The sequence below is a fragment of the Acomys minous genome, assembly GCF_964271855.1.
Source record: "Acomys minous genome assembly, chromosome: 8".
NCBI lineage: Eukaryota > Metazoa > Chordata > Mammalia > Rodentia > Muridae > Acomys > Acomys minous.
The window spans coordinates 45,171,891-45,188,840 of NC_140489.1; the positions used below are offsets into that span (position 1 = coordinate 45,171,891).

Here is a 16,950-nt window from a genome sequence, read left to right on the forward strand (position 1 = left end):
CTCACATTGTAGACAAGGCTGGTCTTAAACTCACAGCCACCCACCTGCCTCTGCCTCCCTGAGTGCTGAAAGGATTTCTTAAACCTCCTCACCTTTTTTAATCTGCCTCCCCCTCCCCTGCAGGCAATCTGATGTTCCCATAGTAACATCCAAATGAGAAAGATGAGTAGAAAAGATGACAATGGGTGGGGGTGGGGGACCAAGCATCAGCCCAAGTTTATCATCACTTTTCCAAGATTTAGCCATAAAACAAACCCAGCACGGGTCTTCTCTTCTCTTCTCTTCTCTTCTCTTCTCTTCTCTTCTCTTCTCTTCTCTTCTCTTCTCTTCTCCCTCTCTCTTCTCCTCTCCTCTCTTCTCCTCTCTCCCCTCCCCTCCTCTCCTTCTCTCTCTCTCTCTCTCTCTCTCTCTCTCTCTCTCTCTCTCTCTCACACACACACACACACACTGTGCATCTCTCTCACTTTTATTCTCTCTCTATTCACCAGTATCCACTTACACAAGATCCAGGCACCAAGCATGCACTGAATGCCCTCTCTGACTAGGCACTAGTTCCAGGCCCTGGAGACACCATTCTGCTCTCTGAAAGTACAAAGCTGCACCTGCCTCCCAGGTCTGACATGAAGCCTTGGCCACTAAAGAATAAACTCAAGTTAACTGGCAAGAGAATGGGAAAGGCTTTCTGGCTCTGTCTAAATTTGGTAGCTGCCCATCTTTTCAGAAAACAACCCCTATGTTTATTTCATTGGCTTTCAGCACTGGGTTGAACTTTGTTCTTGAATTTTGCAATGCGCAGAAGTAAGAAGCTGGCAGCTGGAGGGTGTTTTTAATAAATCCATTTAAAACTGGATAAGAGAAAAATATGCAGCTTCTAAAAAGGGGGGATTTTTTTTAACAAAGAAAAATTCCAACTCTTCATAAAGAGCCAGAAAAAGCATCATTGAATACAGAGCTGGCCACTGAGTGCCCAGCACACAAATCAAGAGATGAGAGGTTCGTGTGGAAGGTTTCAAGTGTGTGCTGAGCACATTCACAGACAGTCTAGAACCCAAACGTGCCCTTCTCATGTTGGGGTAGGGTCACATGTGTGGTGAGAACAGGTGATGGTATTGAGATGATTCCTACAGCATCACCATGAATTCTCAGGAAATTATATGGTCAAACTAACAGACCTTTCTAGCCTTTACTAGAACACATTTTAAAAAGTGAGGCAGGGGATAATTATAACGCTTTATTTTCATGTATGAAACCGTCCAATAACAAACTTTAGAAAATTAAACACAAAAAGAAAAGTACACTTGAAAGCTTACCCAAAGCCTACAATGTACAGAGATCAAACTAGCCCCCTGGCCTTTAAGCCCCTAAAACTGGCTTACTGGGGCTGAACACAGAGTGTCAAGTCAGTAGAGAAGCTTGGCTATGTGTAATTTGCACCTGGGAGGAGCCCAAGGACTAATTAAGTGGTCAGGTCTTCAATTATGGTCCACAGGAAGCAGTTATATACCGTTCAAGGTCTCTTTAGGTTTCATATTAATAGAACTGATCAGAACCAAAGAGATCTAAAGCTATTTTTCCAACAGCATCATTAACTCATAGTTTTATGGGGGGCTTTTTGTTTTGTTTTGTTTTGTTTTGTTCTAAGACACTCTCACATAACCCAAGTCTGACCACAAATTCCATGTTACAGGCAGAGTTGACCTGCCTCCATCTCTACAGGCCTGGGACAGGTGCCAGCACTCAGTCGCTGTTCCTGACTCCCTCTACGTCTTCCTACTCCATATCTTTGATCTAACATTAGGAAGAACACAAAGAGGAATGGCAACTAGACCAACACCACCATATCACACATGAAGTCAAAAATCTAAATTTAGTAATTCCAAGTCATTTAAAAATACTTGGAATGAGCTGGGAGTGGTGGCGAATGCCTTTAATCCCAGCACTTGGGAGGCAGAGGCTGGTGGGTCACTGTGAGTTCAAAGCCAGCCTGGTATACAAAGTGAGTCCAAGACAACCAAGGCTATACAGAGAAACCCTGTCTCAAAAAAGAAGAAAAACAAAAACAAAAACAAAACCCAAAACTTGGAATGACCTTGGTAAGAGAAAATATCCACAATATTGGAGGGAATTGTCTTTCCTCAGGCTTTGGAGGACTAAAAAGAAACTTATAAAGCCACTTTGACCAGTCTAAGTGAGTACAAAGAAACACATAAGGTCTACTGGGATGAAAATCTGCTGCCAGCCCTACTTTGATTTTTTGAAGCAACTCAATGTTCTGTTCAAAACACAATAGATACAGGCACATAAAACCACACAGATCAACCTTAGCCTGGACTATAAACCATCAGCCAGAGCAATTTGTTTATCAAGTTCTGAATTTGAGATCCTTTTTTGTCTCCTTTAAACCAACTGCACATTGCAGCAGCTCACACTAACTGCACAGGGATCTTAGCATGACACACACTTAAGTAAGTCCGCATCTATACCTCCACTTCCCTTTGTGATGTAATGCATATTTCATACAGGAGTTAAGCAGTTTTTTTCCTAAGAACTCATCAAGTTAATTTATTCAAAAATGCAAAGTGTAATTGGAAGATCTACTCAACAATTTTTTTCTTCACTGTCAACTAATCACGTCCTTCAGCTAAGGGCATTTTCTTTGGTGCTTTGGTCAAGTGAAGACAAGCCTCGTGGAACTAGAACAGTCTTAATGCCAGTTCCTTCATTTGTTTCTGGTCCTTGGCTTCTAGACAACTGAATACTTTGAAGCTATTCTAGATATAAAATCCTGATTTCCTCTGCTTGGTTACCAGAAATCCTTTGTGCTCTAATTAAAAAACAATAGATCAAAACTATGACTCCTTACAACTCCTTTTTCTCTTCTATCTGTTTAAAAGTACATGTTCTTGCTACCCATTTTCCCCATCTTCCAATGGAGACAGGGAACTGAATAGTTCCCGTTTAAAAAAAAAAAACCAAAAACAACTTTCTATTCTTTGCCATGATTTTAGTACAAATGCAGATTTTTAAAAAATAAGGAGCTAAAACACAATGAGCCTTCTCATTGATTCTGATGATAATAGAAGAATTTTTATATTAAAAGGAGCTTATAATAGTCCCAGTAATAAGAGAAAAGATTCCAACAGAAAACAAAACAAAACAACAACAACAAAAACCCAATTCTCATTGCTAGCAGAAGAACAAAATAATCTGTGGTCTCAAAAGCTTTCTTTAAAAAAAAAAAAAATAACACACACACACACACACACACACACACACACACACACACACACACCAATTTAAGCAGAATGATCTATATAGGGGTATAATGCTAAAGCCTAGCTCCAGATGTAGGATACTACTCATTAAATTGCTGCGAGATCCCATATCCCATTGTCATCTCTCTTGGTTGTTCATCAGAACATGATGGTAAGGCATTATTATTGAAAACACATACAGTTGGGTTACAGAACATAGAGAAATTGATCTGGTACTCACTCAGAAGCTTCTTCCCTAATAGTTCACTTTTGTAGTGCCAAAAGATGTTATCTAGGCTACCAAGGGAGAAAAGTCATCAATAGTCTTACCTAGCTATGACTTCTGAGCTGTAATAATGACTGATCTGGGTAAAATATGCTCATTGATGCAATAGTGGCATGAACGTTACAGAAGTGACCAGATGCTTTCTGACTGTAAGGCCCACTGCACAGGGCTGAACTCACAGCTAGTACTGTACACCTGGCCAAGAACCCTTGGCTGGGAAGGACATAGGACTCACAGGAGAACCTACTAAACAGACGTACATCAAACTGCCTTCTAAACTCTTCCTGTAAACCAATAGTGCAGCTTTCAATACTCATCAGAAAAGCTTATTTTTGCAGTGGATGGTAATTAATGCAGAGACTCAAAGAATAAGCAGTGGAGTGTTCAATCCTTACATGATACAGCTATATCATATTCCCCACCCACATGGCTCAGGGAGCACAGCAGAGAAGTAGGCACAGAGACTGTAAGAGTAAGGCAGTGGAGGTGCTTTGTCGGGTTTCTGTTGCTGTGATAAGGACCATGACCAAATTCACCTTGTGGAAGAATGGGTTTATTTCATCCTACAGTTCCAGATAACACCCCATCACTGAGGAAAATCAAAACAGGAACACAACGCAGGAACTGAGGCAGAAGCCACCGAGGAGTGCTGCTTACTGGCTTGCTCAACTTGCTTTCTTATATACTACAGACCTGGCCCAGAAGTGGCACTGCCCCCAGTGGGCTAGAAACGCTCATATCGATCATTAGTCATGAAAATGCCCCACAGTCTTGACCATAGGCCATTCTTATGAAGGCATTTTCTCAAATAAGATTCCCTCTTTGTAGGTATATCTAGGTTTGTGTCAAGCTGACAAACAACAACCATCATGTGAGGACTACTGCAAAACTATATTCTGGAACAACAGGGCTGCTACACAGCAGCTGTGGTCACCTGCACAAGACCTACACACGATCAGACCAGTCACAATCCCAGCACAGATGAGGTAATGGCTCACAAAGCCCAGTCTCTAGCTGAGGATCTTTGACCATTGAAGGCTGTGGAGAGAGGAGAGTCGGCGTTCATCAGGGAAGAAGGCTGCCCATGCCCCAGTGGATGGTCCTACACTCATACACACACGGACTGCAATGATTAGAGTCAGTGGGTTAGGAGAAGAGGACCTGGAGTTTAGAGAGGGATGGAGTTTAGAGGAGGAAAGCAGGAGGGTGGACATGATGTACAAAGGCATTGTACATATGTATGAAATTCTCAAAAGAATGAATTAAAGGATCTGAAAGGTATTTTCTGAAATCAGATACAAATGCACATTAGCAGAGAAAAGGGAGGGACTGAGCAATGCATATGCCAAAGAGCAGTGGTGCTGGAAGAGAAACCCAGGATTTTATTCTAGGAAAATCTATCACAAAAATTGGGTCAATAAATCCTCTTCTCTCAGAAAAGAGTATTTGAGCCTGAGCCACCCCTTTCTTTTCACTAGGTCACACGTGACAGGAGGTGGCCCCTCTCGGCAGTGGGTCACATGTGACAGGGTTACACGTTTAGAGGCCTGTCTTCACTGCTCTAGAACATCATCAAGAATAGTTTTTGTATCTCCTTGGGATCTAGCACAGACAGGCACTTACCACACACTCACATCAGAATAATCAATCTATTAGTGAGAAACACATTGTCTGCTTAGCCTCAAAGAAATCCATTGAAAATATTTTAATACAAGTTACTTGAGCAAGACAATTCAAGAGCTGTGTGTCTAGTGCTTCCCAAATAAGTTAGATGAGATAATCTAAGTCCTTTAGATGCTTAGGGAATGAACACAGTTGCCTCTAATTTTAAAGCACTACTGCTGCCATGGATCAGTTATAGTCTTTCTTTTGATCTAGGCAAATAGTAAAGACTAGGAACTGGAGGTGGAGTAGAACAGGCAGGGGTAGAGAACAGGGGTATTGTACTCAGACGGCATAAAACACACGCACCACACGATCACATATGTCAGTGAATGACTTAGATATAATAACCCACAGACATATACACTGTAGAACAGAACATACTGAAAAGCACATGGGAATGAATAAAAACAAATGTTGGCAAAGGTGTAGGGAAACTGGGATGGATGGATAGATAGATAGACAGACAGACAGACAGATAGATAGATAGATAGATAGATAGATATTCAGGCAAAATGGCTTAGCAGAGTAAAGGCTCTCGCTCAACATGTTTAATGACCTGAGTTCAATTCCCAGAAATCACATAAAGATGGAACCTGACTTTACAGAGTTATCTTACGACTGCCATTATGTGTTATATATGTAGCCGCATATACACATTGCACACTTTCTCTCACATAATAATAAATATAGATATAGATATATAATTTTAAGAAGAACCTGGAAGCTTCATAGGCGGCTGGTAGAAATGAAAGCTGCTGCAGTCACTTCAGAGCAGACTGACAGCTCACGAAGTTAAACACAGAGTCTCCCGGGCCCTAGCATTGCTGCTTGTGGGTCTGTACCCATGAACACCACATAGTTACATGCAAAAACTTCTATGTGCATGTTTATAGCAGCATTCTTCATAATATCCTTAACTGGCAAAATAAAAATCCAAACTATCTATCAGTGCTGAATGGCTTCTTAAAATGTTATGTATCCTATGATGGACCGTTATTTGGCAAGAATTAGAAATGAAGACTTCGCATGCACACAATGGAGGAGTCTTGAAATCATGTATTATGTAAGGATTCCAGTTACCAAGGTCTACCTGTTGTGATTACATTTGTTCAAACTGTCCAACAAAAACAAATTCTTCCAGACATAAAGGAGTTCAGCACCTGCCAGGGGATGGTGGGGCTCAGGATAGATGGGAAGTGAGGATCAATGGATATGAGGGTTATTTTAAAGGCAACAACAAAATGCCTAGACTGGTTTTGGTGGTAACTGCACAAGTGTGCATTTTGTGTGGGTGAACATGGCAGAAAAAGTAAGTGTGTTGTGAATAATACCCTAAGAAGCAGTGAGCTGAAGGGACAGCAGGTGGGCTGGTGTAGCTCTGGGGTACAGCCCTTGTCTACCAGATGCAAAGTCCTGACTTTGATCCCCAACAGCAGAAAGAAAACAATATGGGCCAGGTGTCTCCAATTCCTATTGCCCTGTTTGTAGCTGGGGGACTGCTACAAGGCATACCTTTCTGGCTGTTTCACATGTTTAAACTCCTTCCAGGTTATCTCATAAATGAGATGATAAGGCTGGCATACACAGTTCTGAAAAAAAGTCATTTGCTATCAGTTTTTAGGTATGTCATGAGTGACTCATCAAACAGGATAAGGGAAAGTGGGCCTCACAATAACCCGCTCTGATGAGATGCTTTCTAGCAGATGCAGAGGGAAAGGGGCCAGCAAGGCAGGGCTCACACAGCAAGCAGATTAGCTTCCAAGAAAGGAGGGAAACTGGGTATTTGCTGAGAGTTGTGTCCTCAGAAAAACCTTGAGTCATCTCCCATCGCTCCTGCTGCACTTGGTTGTAGACTATAAAGAAAGCCTTCCTTTCTTCCTGTCTTCCTTCTTTCCTCCCTCCCTCCCTCCCTCCCTCTCTCTCTCCTGTACTGGAGATTTAACCTAGGCCCTCTCATATGCTAATCCATACCACTGAGATACATATACAAAGCATTCAACTATTTATTTTAAAACAGGGTCTTATTAAGTTGCCCATGGTAGCTTTGAACTTAGGCTCCTCTGGCCTCAATCTCCCAAGCTTGGAATTCAGTCCTGTAATACCAGGTCCAGCTAGGTGCCAGCATTTTGTGTTTGGTTTTTCTTGTTGTTAGTTATGTTCTTTAATCTTTACATCAGCTCTCTCACTGAGGTGGTGAGATCCTCAATTTACAGAAAAGGAATCAAGCTCAAATTCAAATAGACCTGCCTTGCAAGAACTTCCACTAGACTGCAGGCTGAGCAGGCGGCCAGCAGTGCAGACTGAAGAGCCAGGCCCTCTCTTCCCAGTACGTGGGCATGGCAGGATTACTTCTGTAGCGCTCAGGAAAACCCAGAGAAGCCGCTGCCAGCAGCTTTGAGTCCACCTCTCTAGCCTCAGGCTTCCCCTGGCAATTGGAAGGATTTGTGGTCTAAGTCCCTAAAGTCAGAGGTAGACAAAAACCCATCGTCACTCACCAGGACAGACACAAACCTCAAGATAAGTTGTTTTCCAATGGTTTTGGCTTAAAGTTCTGGTTTGGCATTGGTTTTTTTTTAACAACTAGCAGCTGTAGGCAATTTTCTCACACACAATAGAGACATCAATAAGCAGCGAGTGGAATTTTCTCCCTCTGAATGCAGAGAAGCAGTCTCCGAGATGTACATGGAGTTGCCAATGCCAGTTTCTGGGTGGGTCTCAATTGAGGAGTCTGACAGAACCTGCTGAAGGAAGCCCAAATGCTGGATATGAGGGGGTGCTAGCTCTCGACTGGCTCCACAGTCCACAGGTGTTTAGCTGCCAGTGGCACACCTCTCCTCAGATACACATTCAGCTGTAAAACTCTGAGCAGGAAATAAAACCAAGCCACAGACGCACTCTTACTGCCCTTCTCCACAGGCAGCATGGCATATGACTCACAGCCCCTCCTGGGGAGAGAACTACCGATCTTGGTGACCTCAGCCTTGGCCACGTGACTAGTGGTGCCAACCCTTACAAAAGAATGACACTTTCTTAGCCCATGTTCTCTAGCGTGTCCATGTGATGGGCATTGGCAATGAAACGTGGGCATCAGTGACGTGCTACTTGCAGGATGATGCTTAGAGCTGCTGCTTCTTCCTTTCCTCTTGGAAAGAAGGTGTCGGTGAGCAGAAGTGCAGCTTCCCGGAGAGAACACGCAGCGCTAATGCAGGGTGACGCTTTGCTGTTGGGACCACTGAGGCGTCACTGGCACAGCAGAAGCCAGCTGGAGAGACCTCCTGCCCTTCCTCCCAGCCTTTAATTCTGTGGCAGATCACTGGCTTCTGAGAGTCTCCCCTGACCACATTCCTCATCACCTGCCATCACACACATGGTCCCTACAGAGGAACTTTGCGCTGGTACCTCTGGTGATGTTAGAGCCTCCTGATCGATCCCCTCTGCTTCTATCAGCAACTAAACTGATCACATTTTTAAAGGCCAAGTTTACCGTGTGTGTGTGTGTGTGTGTGTGTGTGTGTGTGTGTGTGTGTGTGTGTGTTTTGTTTGGATTGAGACAGGGTTTCATGCATCCCAGGAGAGCCTCAAACTTGCTACGGAGCCTAGGATGACCTTGAATTTCTGATCCTCCTGAGTAATCACACCCAGTTTATGCAGTGCTAAGGACTAAATCCAGGTGTCATGGTTAATCCTCAGTGGCAGCTCATCAGGATTTAGACCCGCCATGGATACACATGTCTGGGTATGTCAGTGAGGGTGTTTGCAAGAAGATTTACCTGAGCAGGCAAGACCCACCCTGAATGTGGGCAGCAGCACTCCATGGGCTGCAGTCCTGGGCTGACTGATACAAAGGAGAAAAACGCTCATCTGTGTGTGCTTCCTGAGATCAGACACATGTGACTAGCAGGGTGCCATGCCCCTGCTGCCACCCTTTCCTGTCACTATGGACTCTCTCCCTGAAGCTAGTTGCTCTGTTATCAGGTTGGTCCCAGTGATGAGAAAAGTCATACAATCAGGGTATCATGTTTGCTAGGCAGGAACCTACCAACTGAACTATATCCCAAGCTTCGTGAGTGTGTGTATGTGTGTGTGTGTGTGTGTGTGTGTGTGTGTGTGTGTGTGTGCACACGCACGCATATGTGCATGCCTATGTAGCTCAGGCTGGTTTGAGCTCACTGGGGGACAGAAGATGACCTTGAATTCCTATCTTTCCACCTCCATTTCTCAAGGGCTGGGACTACAAGCATGCCCCATCACAGCTGGTTTTAGCTTTTCATTTTGAGACCTAAAATAAAGTTCTTTATAAAGTAGAGATGGGAGAGCGGATAAAATAGTCAATGTCATAAAGTATAAACATGCAATCATAAGCTATCTCTTTTTATCCTAATCAATTCTGCTCAAAATAGGCTCGCTTCTTCCCTCAGGAGACCACAGCACACGTCTCAGCTCCACAGACCCCCGTGCCAGCTGTCCTCCCCTTTCTGAATCCGCATCTGGAGTAGCTGGAACAACACTGCTGGTGCCTGGCAAGCAGTGGCACAGCCTATTTTCTGCTCTAAGAATCAAGCAAGAAACTGAGTTCTCTAGCTCCTGCCACACTGAAAAATGGTCCAATGAGAAGAAACCTTACTAGCAAATGCTGCCCTTGAGGATACGGTACTCCTGGGGCTTCACTGGGCGCCTTTAAGAGGCAAGCGCTAGCCCCACCCGCTGTGGCCAGCTCTGGCTTAGACACGCCATCAAATCTGAGAGGGGGTCCCTGCTACACTTTTCAGAAAATGGGACCAGAAAAATAACATGACTTTCTATGCTTAAGTAGACAAACTCAGAGTAGTAAATTAATCACTTCTCAGCCTTTTGCCTAAGATCAAGTACAGAGTAGTGACTTGAAGCAAAGCCTTGCTGATGTCTATGCTAGCTCTCTTTAAATTATGCCATAATGTCCTCTGACAGGAAGAGAAGAGTCCACTTGCACCTCTTGATGAACAGGTCCTACATCATCCCATTTGAAGACATTAGGCCTCTACAGTGTGACAGTAGCTATAAAAAGGTTCCCACAGCAGCTGCTACTCCAATCCTATCATTAGTCTAAGTAATGATACTGCACTTAAGTACTAATGTCCTTCACCAAAGACCAAAGACAAGTTGGGAAGCATGACTAATTGTCAAACAGCACTAATACTACACATTGGGAGTGGTGGGGGGTAACCACTGGGGCGACCCAGAAGGTGTGAAGGAGTCACTTACACACGTAAGTATAGACCCAAGGGGAAATGAGGATGACTTAGAAGCAGCAAGTTAGATTGTACTACCCACCGCTATTTGAACACCAAACATTGAAATCCCTCTGCCTACCTGAAGCACCAACAAAACCCTTGTGACCCTTTTTAAGACGTGCCCCCAACACACACACATACTTCTCATAGCTCAGTGAGGACACTGAGGGTTCACACAGAGAGCACCACAAACCAAGCCAACCCACCCACTGCCTATCCTCGTCTCCCCTGGCTTATCAGCGACGAGGACAGCATGGACACTGGCACTCACCACAAGTTCACTGAACATGACGTCCAGCTCCTCCACAGGGGGCATGGGCAGCGCTGGCTCCATCGTCTGAAGTGCAAAGTTGCTATCATTCCGAAGACGATACGTGATTTCTGGGTGGTCATTGTTTCGGAAACAGCAAAAGATAAATGAAATCCCCCGTCCACCTCTCTTCCTTGGGGCCATGGTTGAATTCTCTCCTAGGTCTTGATATTACTAAATTCTGTGAAGAGAAGACATGACATGGTTGAGTGTGACAAACCAAAAGAAAAAAAAAAAGAAAGAAAAATCAAAGCCAGCTCAAAAGAGGGTCCCCTGTGCTTCTGGCAATGTGTGGACTCTCCAGGAAACAGGGAGGGCAGCAAATCCATGTCCTTCCACTCACTTGTTGAATGCTTCCTTAGGCCAACTGTACAAACAGTGCAGCGGCAGCCACTGGCCCCGCGACACGCTCTGACCAGTCCAGCCAAAGACCGTTCTTGTTGAAACTCCTTTTCCTCAGGAATGACTGTTTTTAAAACTTCTTTTTGCAACAGACAGAAACCACTGTGGAAACCCACAACCTGCCAAAATGCAGAGTTGTGGAGCCAGATCCCAACGGACACATCTGCAAAACACTCCCACAGCCAGGGCTCGGGGAGCACTGCAGAACAGGGACTAGGGAAACTGTAAGAGCCAGAGGATTGGAGACTTGGCTGTGAGATTGCATCTCTTCATTACATCAGAAGCTACACCTACGCCAACATGACTGCCCAGATGTGAACCAGAATGACCCTAATATACATGACAAACCGGATGGATAAATGCCTGTAAGGCCTCAACCCTACACAAAGAACTACAGGCAACTGAGGAAAGCTGGAAGCGGGGGAGGTGGTCTTACTCAGGGAAGAGCTTACCAATTGGTCACCTAGGGCAATATTATACATACTCAACAGCTTATATTTAGGAATACACCTGTATGAAAATACATATATGCATGCAATAACAATTAGTGGGAAATGAATTTGAAGAGCAGAAAGGGGTTTATGGGCGGCTTGGAGGGAGGAAAAGGAAAGGAGAAGGAATGTTGTAGTTATACCACAATCACAGACATAAACACCGACCATGGGGGACGGGGATAATAGCTTCTTTCTTCTTTGGTCTCTAGGAAATCTCATTATTCTTTTTTTCAAGTTAAAGCTTTATATTTTTTTCTTTCATTTGATTACTTATTGGGGGGAGGGAACTGTGTGTGTCACAGTGCATATGTGGAGTCTGGGGACAATTTGAGGGAGTCAGTTCTGTCCTTCTAACATGCAGGTTCATGGTCATTGAACTCAGGTCATCAGTCTTGGCGGCAAGTGCCTTAACCTGCTGAGCTATCTTATCAGCCCTCATGCATCATCCTTTAAAGTCCTCTTTCAAGTTCTCCTCCGCCTCCCATAGGCTGAGTGAGGAATACTGAATGGCTCATCCGCCTGTCTGCCCTAGCACATGTGCAGGTTTAAGTTCTTTAAGCCTGTGTCTTTCTGTTAGATGGTGATAGCGCAAGCAGATGGCCTAATATGCTTTGGCTATTGCTAGAAACAGGAGTCACTCTGTACATGTTTATCGTAATTGAAGTTAATGACAAACCAAGAGCTACATGGATTAGAGCTTTTCAAGCAGAAAGGCAAAAGAGTTTGCCAATAAGGGAAATACGGAAATTAATTAAAGCACGTTCACAACAGAATATTATTAATTCATTAAACAGACCAAGGCATCCAAATAAGAAAGAAAGAAAGAAAGAAAGAAAGAAAGAAAGAAAGAAAGAAAGAAATTTGAATTATTTCCAAGTGATACAATCAGGTGAAAACCCATGTCCCAAATGCTATCGCAGTGTATCTTAATAACAGTCTCACAGACAGGAAAGCGGGCAGTGGGAGGCTGGGAGGCAGCTCAGTGAGCCCAGAGCTTCCCCTAAAAGCCCAAGCCTAATTTGAAGCCCTAGCCCATGTAAAAGCAGCAGTGCAAACAGGTCTGTAACCCCAGTGTGCTCCTATCAGAAGGCAGGAAGCAGACAGAGAAGCTATACGCTTTCCACTGGCTAGCCCAGCATGTGTAGCAGGGCACAAGAGACCTGTCTCAAGCAAGGTAGAAGGCGATAGGGGTCACCACACTTTGGAGTTGTGGACAGGTGATGCGCAGGGATCCTATAGAGCAGTGGCTCTCAACCTTCCTAAGCTGTAACTCTGTTTGTTTGTTTGTTTGTTTTTCGAGACAGGGTTTCTCTGTGTATCCTTGGCTGTCTTGGACTCACTTTGTAGACCAGGCTGACCTTGAACTCACAGCGATCCTCCTGCCTCTGCCTCCCGAGTGCTGGGATTAAAGGCTTGCCACGCCCAGCCAAACTGTAATTCTTTAATATAGTTCTTCATGTTGTGGTGGCCCAACCATAAAGTTAGTTTGTTGCTACTTCATAACTGTATTCTTGCTACTGCTATGATTTGAACTGTAAATATCTGTTTGCAGGGTATCTGATATGTGAACCCCCCCTAAAGGGGTCATGACCCAAAGGTTGAGAACCAATGCTATAAAGAATGCCAAGCCCCTCCCAGGGGAAGGGCAGCTGATTTCAGAGATGAAGTCAATGACACCATGATAACAATTACTGACAAAGCAGTTTGTCCTCCCATACAGGGCTAGCAGATGGTAGGCACTTCCTAAAAGACAAGACAAGGCCCAAGGGAGTGGAGAAGGCCTGCATCTATCTATCTTTGAATTGATCTGGATGCTGGTATACAGAAATAGGTTCAGAGTTGTGTTTCAATTCCAAGGAGGAATTGAAAGCCAACAGATCACAGCTATGAGAGACACAGGCAGCGCTCTCTCTCTGTCTCTCTCTCTCTCTCTGTCTCTGTCTCTCTGTCTCTCTCTCTGTCTGTCTGTCTGTGAGTGGGTGCAGGGGGTGTGGGAAGGTATGGGGCAGTGATAAGGTAGAGGAAAGGAGACCGTGGCTGGCTGGCTCTGTTGTCTTCAAATCGGACTTTCCTCTTAGGAATGCCCAGGACAGTAACATGCCCTAACAAACCCATCTTACAAAACTGCTTGCAATGTAAAAGAGCATGCATAAGCTAGCCCCCACAAGCTGAGCCCCCACAATCTGCCCCAGCTGCCTTTCCACCCAGCCATAGGTTACTGCGCCTGAAACACACTCACTGGTCATGTTGGCTTCTGCCTCAGGACTGTTGCACTAACAATGCTGGAGACTAGCATGTTTAGGTCTACATCTGTGCACGGCTGAATCTTCATGGTAGACACCAGCACTTTCTCAAAGTGGCCACCCCTGGTGATTTGTCTATAGCAGTTGTCTTTCCTAGCCCATGCACCATCCTTCCATCCCAGGGGCAGTTCCTCATAGCAGTTGCCACTAGTTGAAATTATCCTGTGGTTACCTTATCAGGTAGTGAATACTTAAGGAATACTGAATTTTAATATCCAAACTAATTTTAAAGAGGCCTACTTCAAATTTTTTAAAAACTCTAGGGCATGAAGATGAAAGTTGGGCTCTTAAGTTTGGCCTATAAGGGTTTCAGTTTTTAAAGAACAATACAGGATTGTCATACTTAACACTTAAGAAACACTTAAAATAGTTTTGGAGAGATATTTGTTTGTTTGTTTGTTTCCTTAAGTTTTAAAAGTAAAACGCACTCTATCACCATACAGCACCTTGCAAACCTCGGTGCGGACATTGCCACCACGTGTTGTTGTTGTTGTTGTTGTTGTTGTTGTTGTTGTTGTTGTTGGGGCATTAACATTTTGGGTAAAAGCTTTTATACATGACTAAGGCTTACAAACACCTCTAGAGTTGAGCCCTTAGCTGTCTGAGCAGGTGAGGGGAGCGTGTATGGTTTCAGAGCATCTGCAACTCAAAAGTCCTTGGGCCATAAAGGGAGGGAGAAATGAGGCCCTGTTGGTTTTGAAATAAAGACATAGCTGGGGCCCCACACATCTCACTGAACTGGAACAAGGACGAAGCATTCCTTGGTTTAAGGTATACACACATGATGTTATACAACACATACGCAGTACTTGGGAGTCCTCTGACAAATGTTTCTCGGGACCTGCTATGTCCTGATGAGTACCTTAGGATTCAGAAATGGGCACTTAGAGCCAGGGAACAGCAGTATATCAAATTACTACAACACAGGTAACATGGCATGCCCTGCTAGGAAGCTCCAGGGAAGCCAGCAATAAGAATCCAGGGCAGGGGCTGGAGAGATGGCTCAGTGGTTAAGAGCGCCACCTGCTCTTCCAGAGGTCCTGAGTTCAATTCCCAGCAACCACATGGTGGCTCACAACCATTTATAATATAATCTGATACCCTCTTCTGCAGATAAAAGTTCTCATATGCAATAAATAAAATAAATAAATCTTTAAAAAAAAAAAAAGAATCCAGGGCGGGTCTGGAAACCATCCTTGATGAGCACACAGAGTCACAGCAGAGGGATGCAGAGCAGTCAGGCAGAGGGGACAGTGCAAGAACTTTTGAGAAGGACATGAGGTTGTTAGACATGAGTTGCCTGAGGCTGTCTATTCTACATCCTCAATTTCACATGGCAGAGCCCTGGGCTTTTGTTTCCATGCTCAAAAATCTGCTTATGGTTTCCTCACTACTATTCTGAATTGGCTTTCAGTGCTTCACACTGGATTTTAGCACAATTTCCCCAGGTTTCCTATTTTGTTACTGATATCACGGCCACTTTCCATGCCCCCAAAATATCTTGTACTGCTACCATTCTCTACCTAGGCTACACCTTTGTTCTTCATGACTTTTGTCAACCTCCTCCCACCCTGCTGGCACAGTCTCCAGGGCACACAGACACTGAGACACATGTGGGCCGATGGCACTGGAATCTGACTCAACATTTCATAAAGCGGCTTATCAAAGCCTTAAAACAGGTGCATATTCTGACTAGTACTTCTGCTTCTGGGAATATATCCTTAAATGCTCAGAGACTCAAACAAAGACATTTACACACACACACACACACACACACACACACACACACACACACACACCAAACCATTATTCAAAATATCCAATGAACAGGAGCATAAAATACATGATAATGATGGAAAATTACCTAAAAATATGTTATGATGACACACAGATGGTGGATCAGCAGCCGCCCCTTTGCTAGAGGACATTTAATAACACATTCATAACTGTGGGTTTGCAATATCGCATTTTTATTTTAAAAATTCCACATGTATAAGTTAAGAAGAGTGAGATTTATCAAAATATTTGCAGCAGTTGACTCTGTGATATGTGTGGATCTCACCTTGATGCTTCAAGACACAAAACTTCTAGAATGTCCCACATTGTTACAGTGAAGGCACACTATTTTTAATATTAATGAAAGGTTTAAAAATAAAAATTAACTGATGTGAATATTTGCTAGCTTTGGAAGTGAGAAATGAGTGTTTTTAAAAGCCTATTAAAAATACTCAAAACAGATGCATTGGGTCCCAAGTTTCATCCCCAGCACTAAAAGAACAAAGAGGAAGAAGACAATACCCGAGGTTTGGTGGGTTTGGTGATTCCTACAACCAGCCTTTCAGACGATCTGTGGGGAAGGACTACTTGGTTTCCCTGTAATTTGCTGCAAATGGATTTTTTTTTTAGTGATTTTTTAAAAATGTAATCACTTTACAGCCTGATCCCAGTCCTCTCCTCCTTTCCTCCCAGCCCCCTTCACACACACACACACACACACACACACACACACACACACACACACACACACCCTAATTGCAAATGGATATTTTATAATATATAGCACAACTATCTCAGCAACCTCAAATCTCTGTGGGAGTTTCACTAGCTCAGAGAGCCCTGGGCTCTCACTTCCTTGCTCAAAAATCTGTTAATGATTCCTCACCCCGTGGTTCTCCACCCCTTTGAGGGTGGCAAATCAGATATTTATATTACAATTCATAACAGTAACAAAATTACAGTTATGAAGTAGCAACAAAATTATTTTACGGCTGAGGGTCACCACAACAAGAGGAAGTGTGTTAAAGGGTCATGACATGAGGCAGGTTGAGGACCACCGTGCTAGCTAAGCTCATGTCCTGCACTATGCATAGGTAGGCAGCTGATGCACACAGTAGGTCAAGAGAGTCAAGACTTAGCTCATTAACTGTAACTCTTGGTGTCTGTTCTTGGTATGAGTCAAAAGTGCA

At 43.9% G+C, this 16,950-nt stretch overlaps 1 protein-coding gene across 5 annotated transcripts in view; it reads right to left on the reverse strand.

Moving 5' to 3' along the window:
* Positions 1-16,950, reverse strand: part of DAAM1 (dishevelled associated activator of morphogenesis 1) — a 179,920-nt gene that overhangs the window by 90,619 nt on the left and 72,351 nt on the right. For all 5 annotated transcript variants that reach the window (XM_084792141.1, XM_084792140.1, XM_084792138.1 and 2 more), the window contains exon 2: positions 10,747-10,966. In XM_084792141.1, coding sequence (XP_084648267.1) covers positions 10,747-10,929 — 183 coding nt within the window. In that variant the 5' untranslated portion in view covers positions 10,930-10,966. The remainder of the gene's footprint in view (positions 1-10,746; positions 10,967-16,950) is intronic.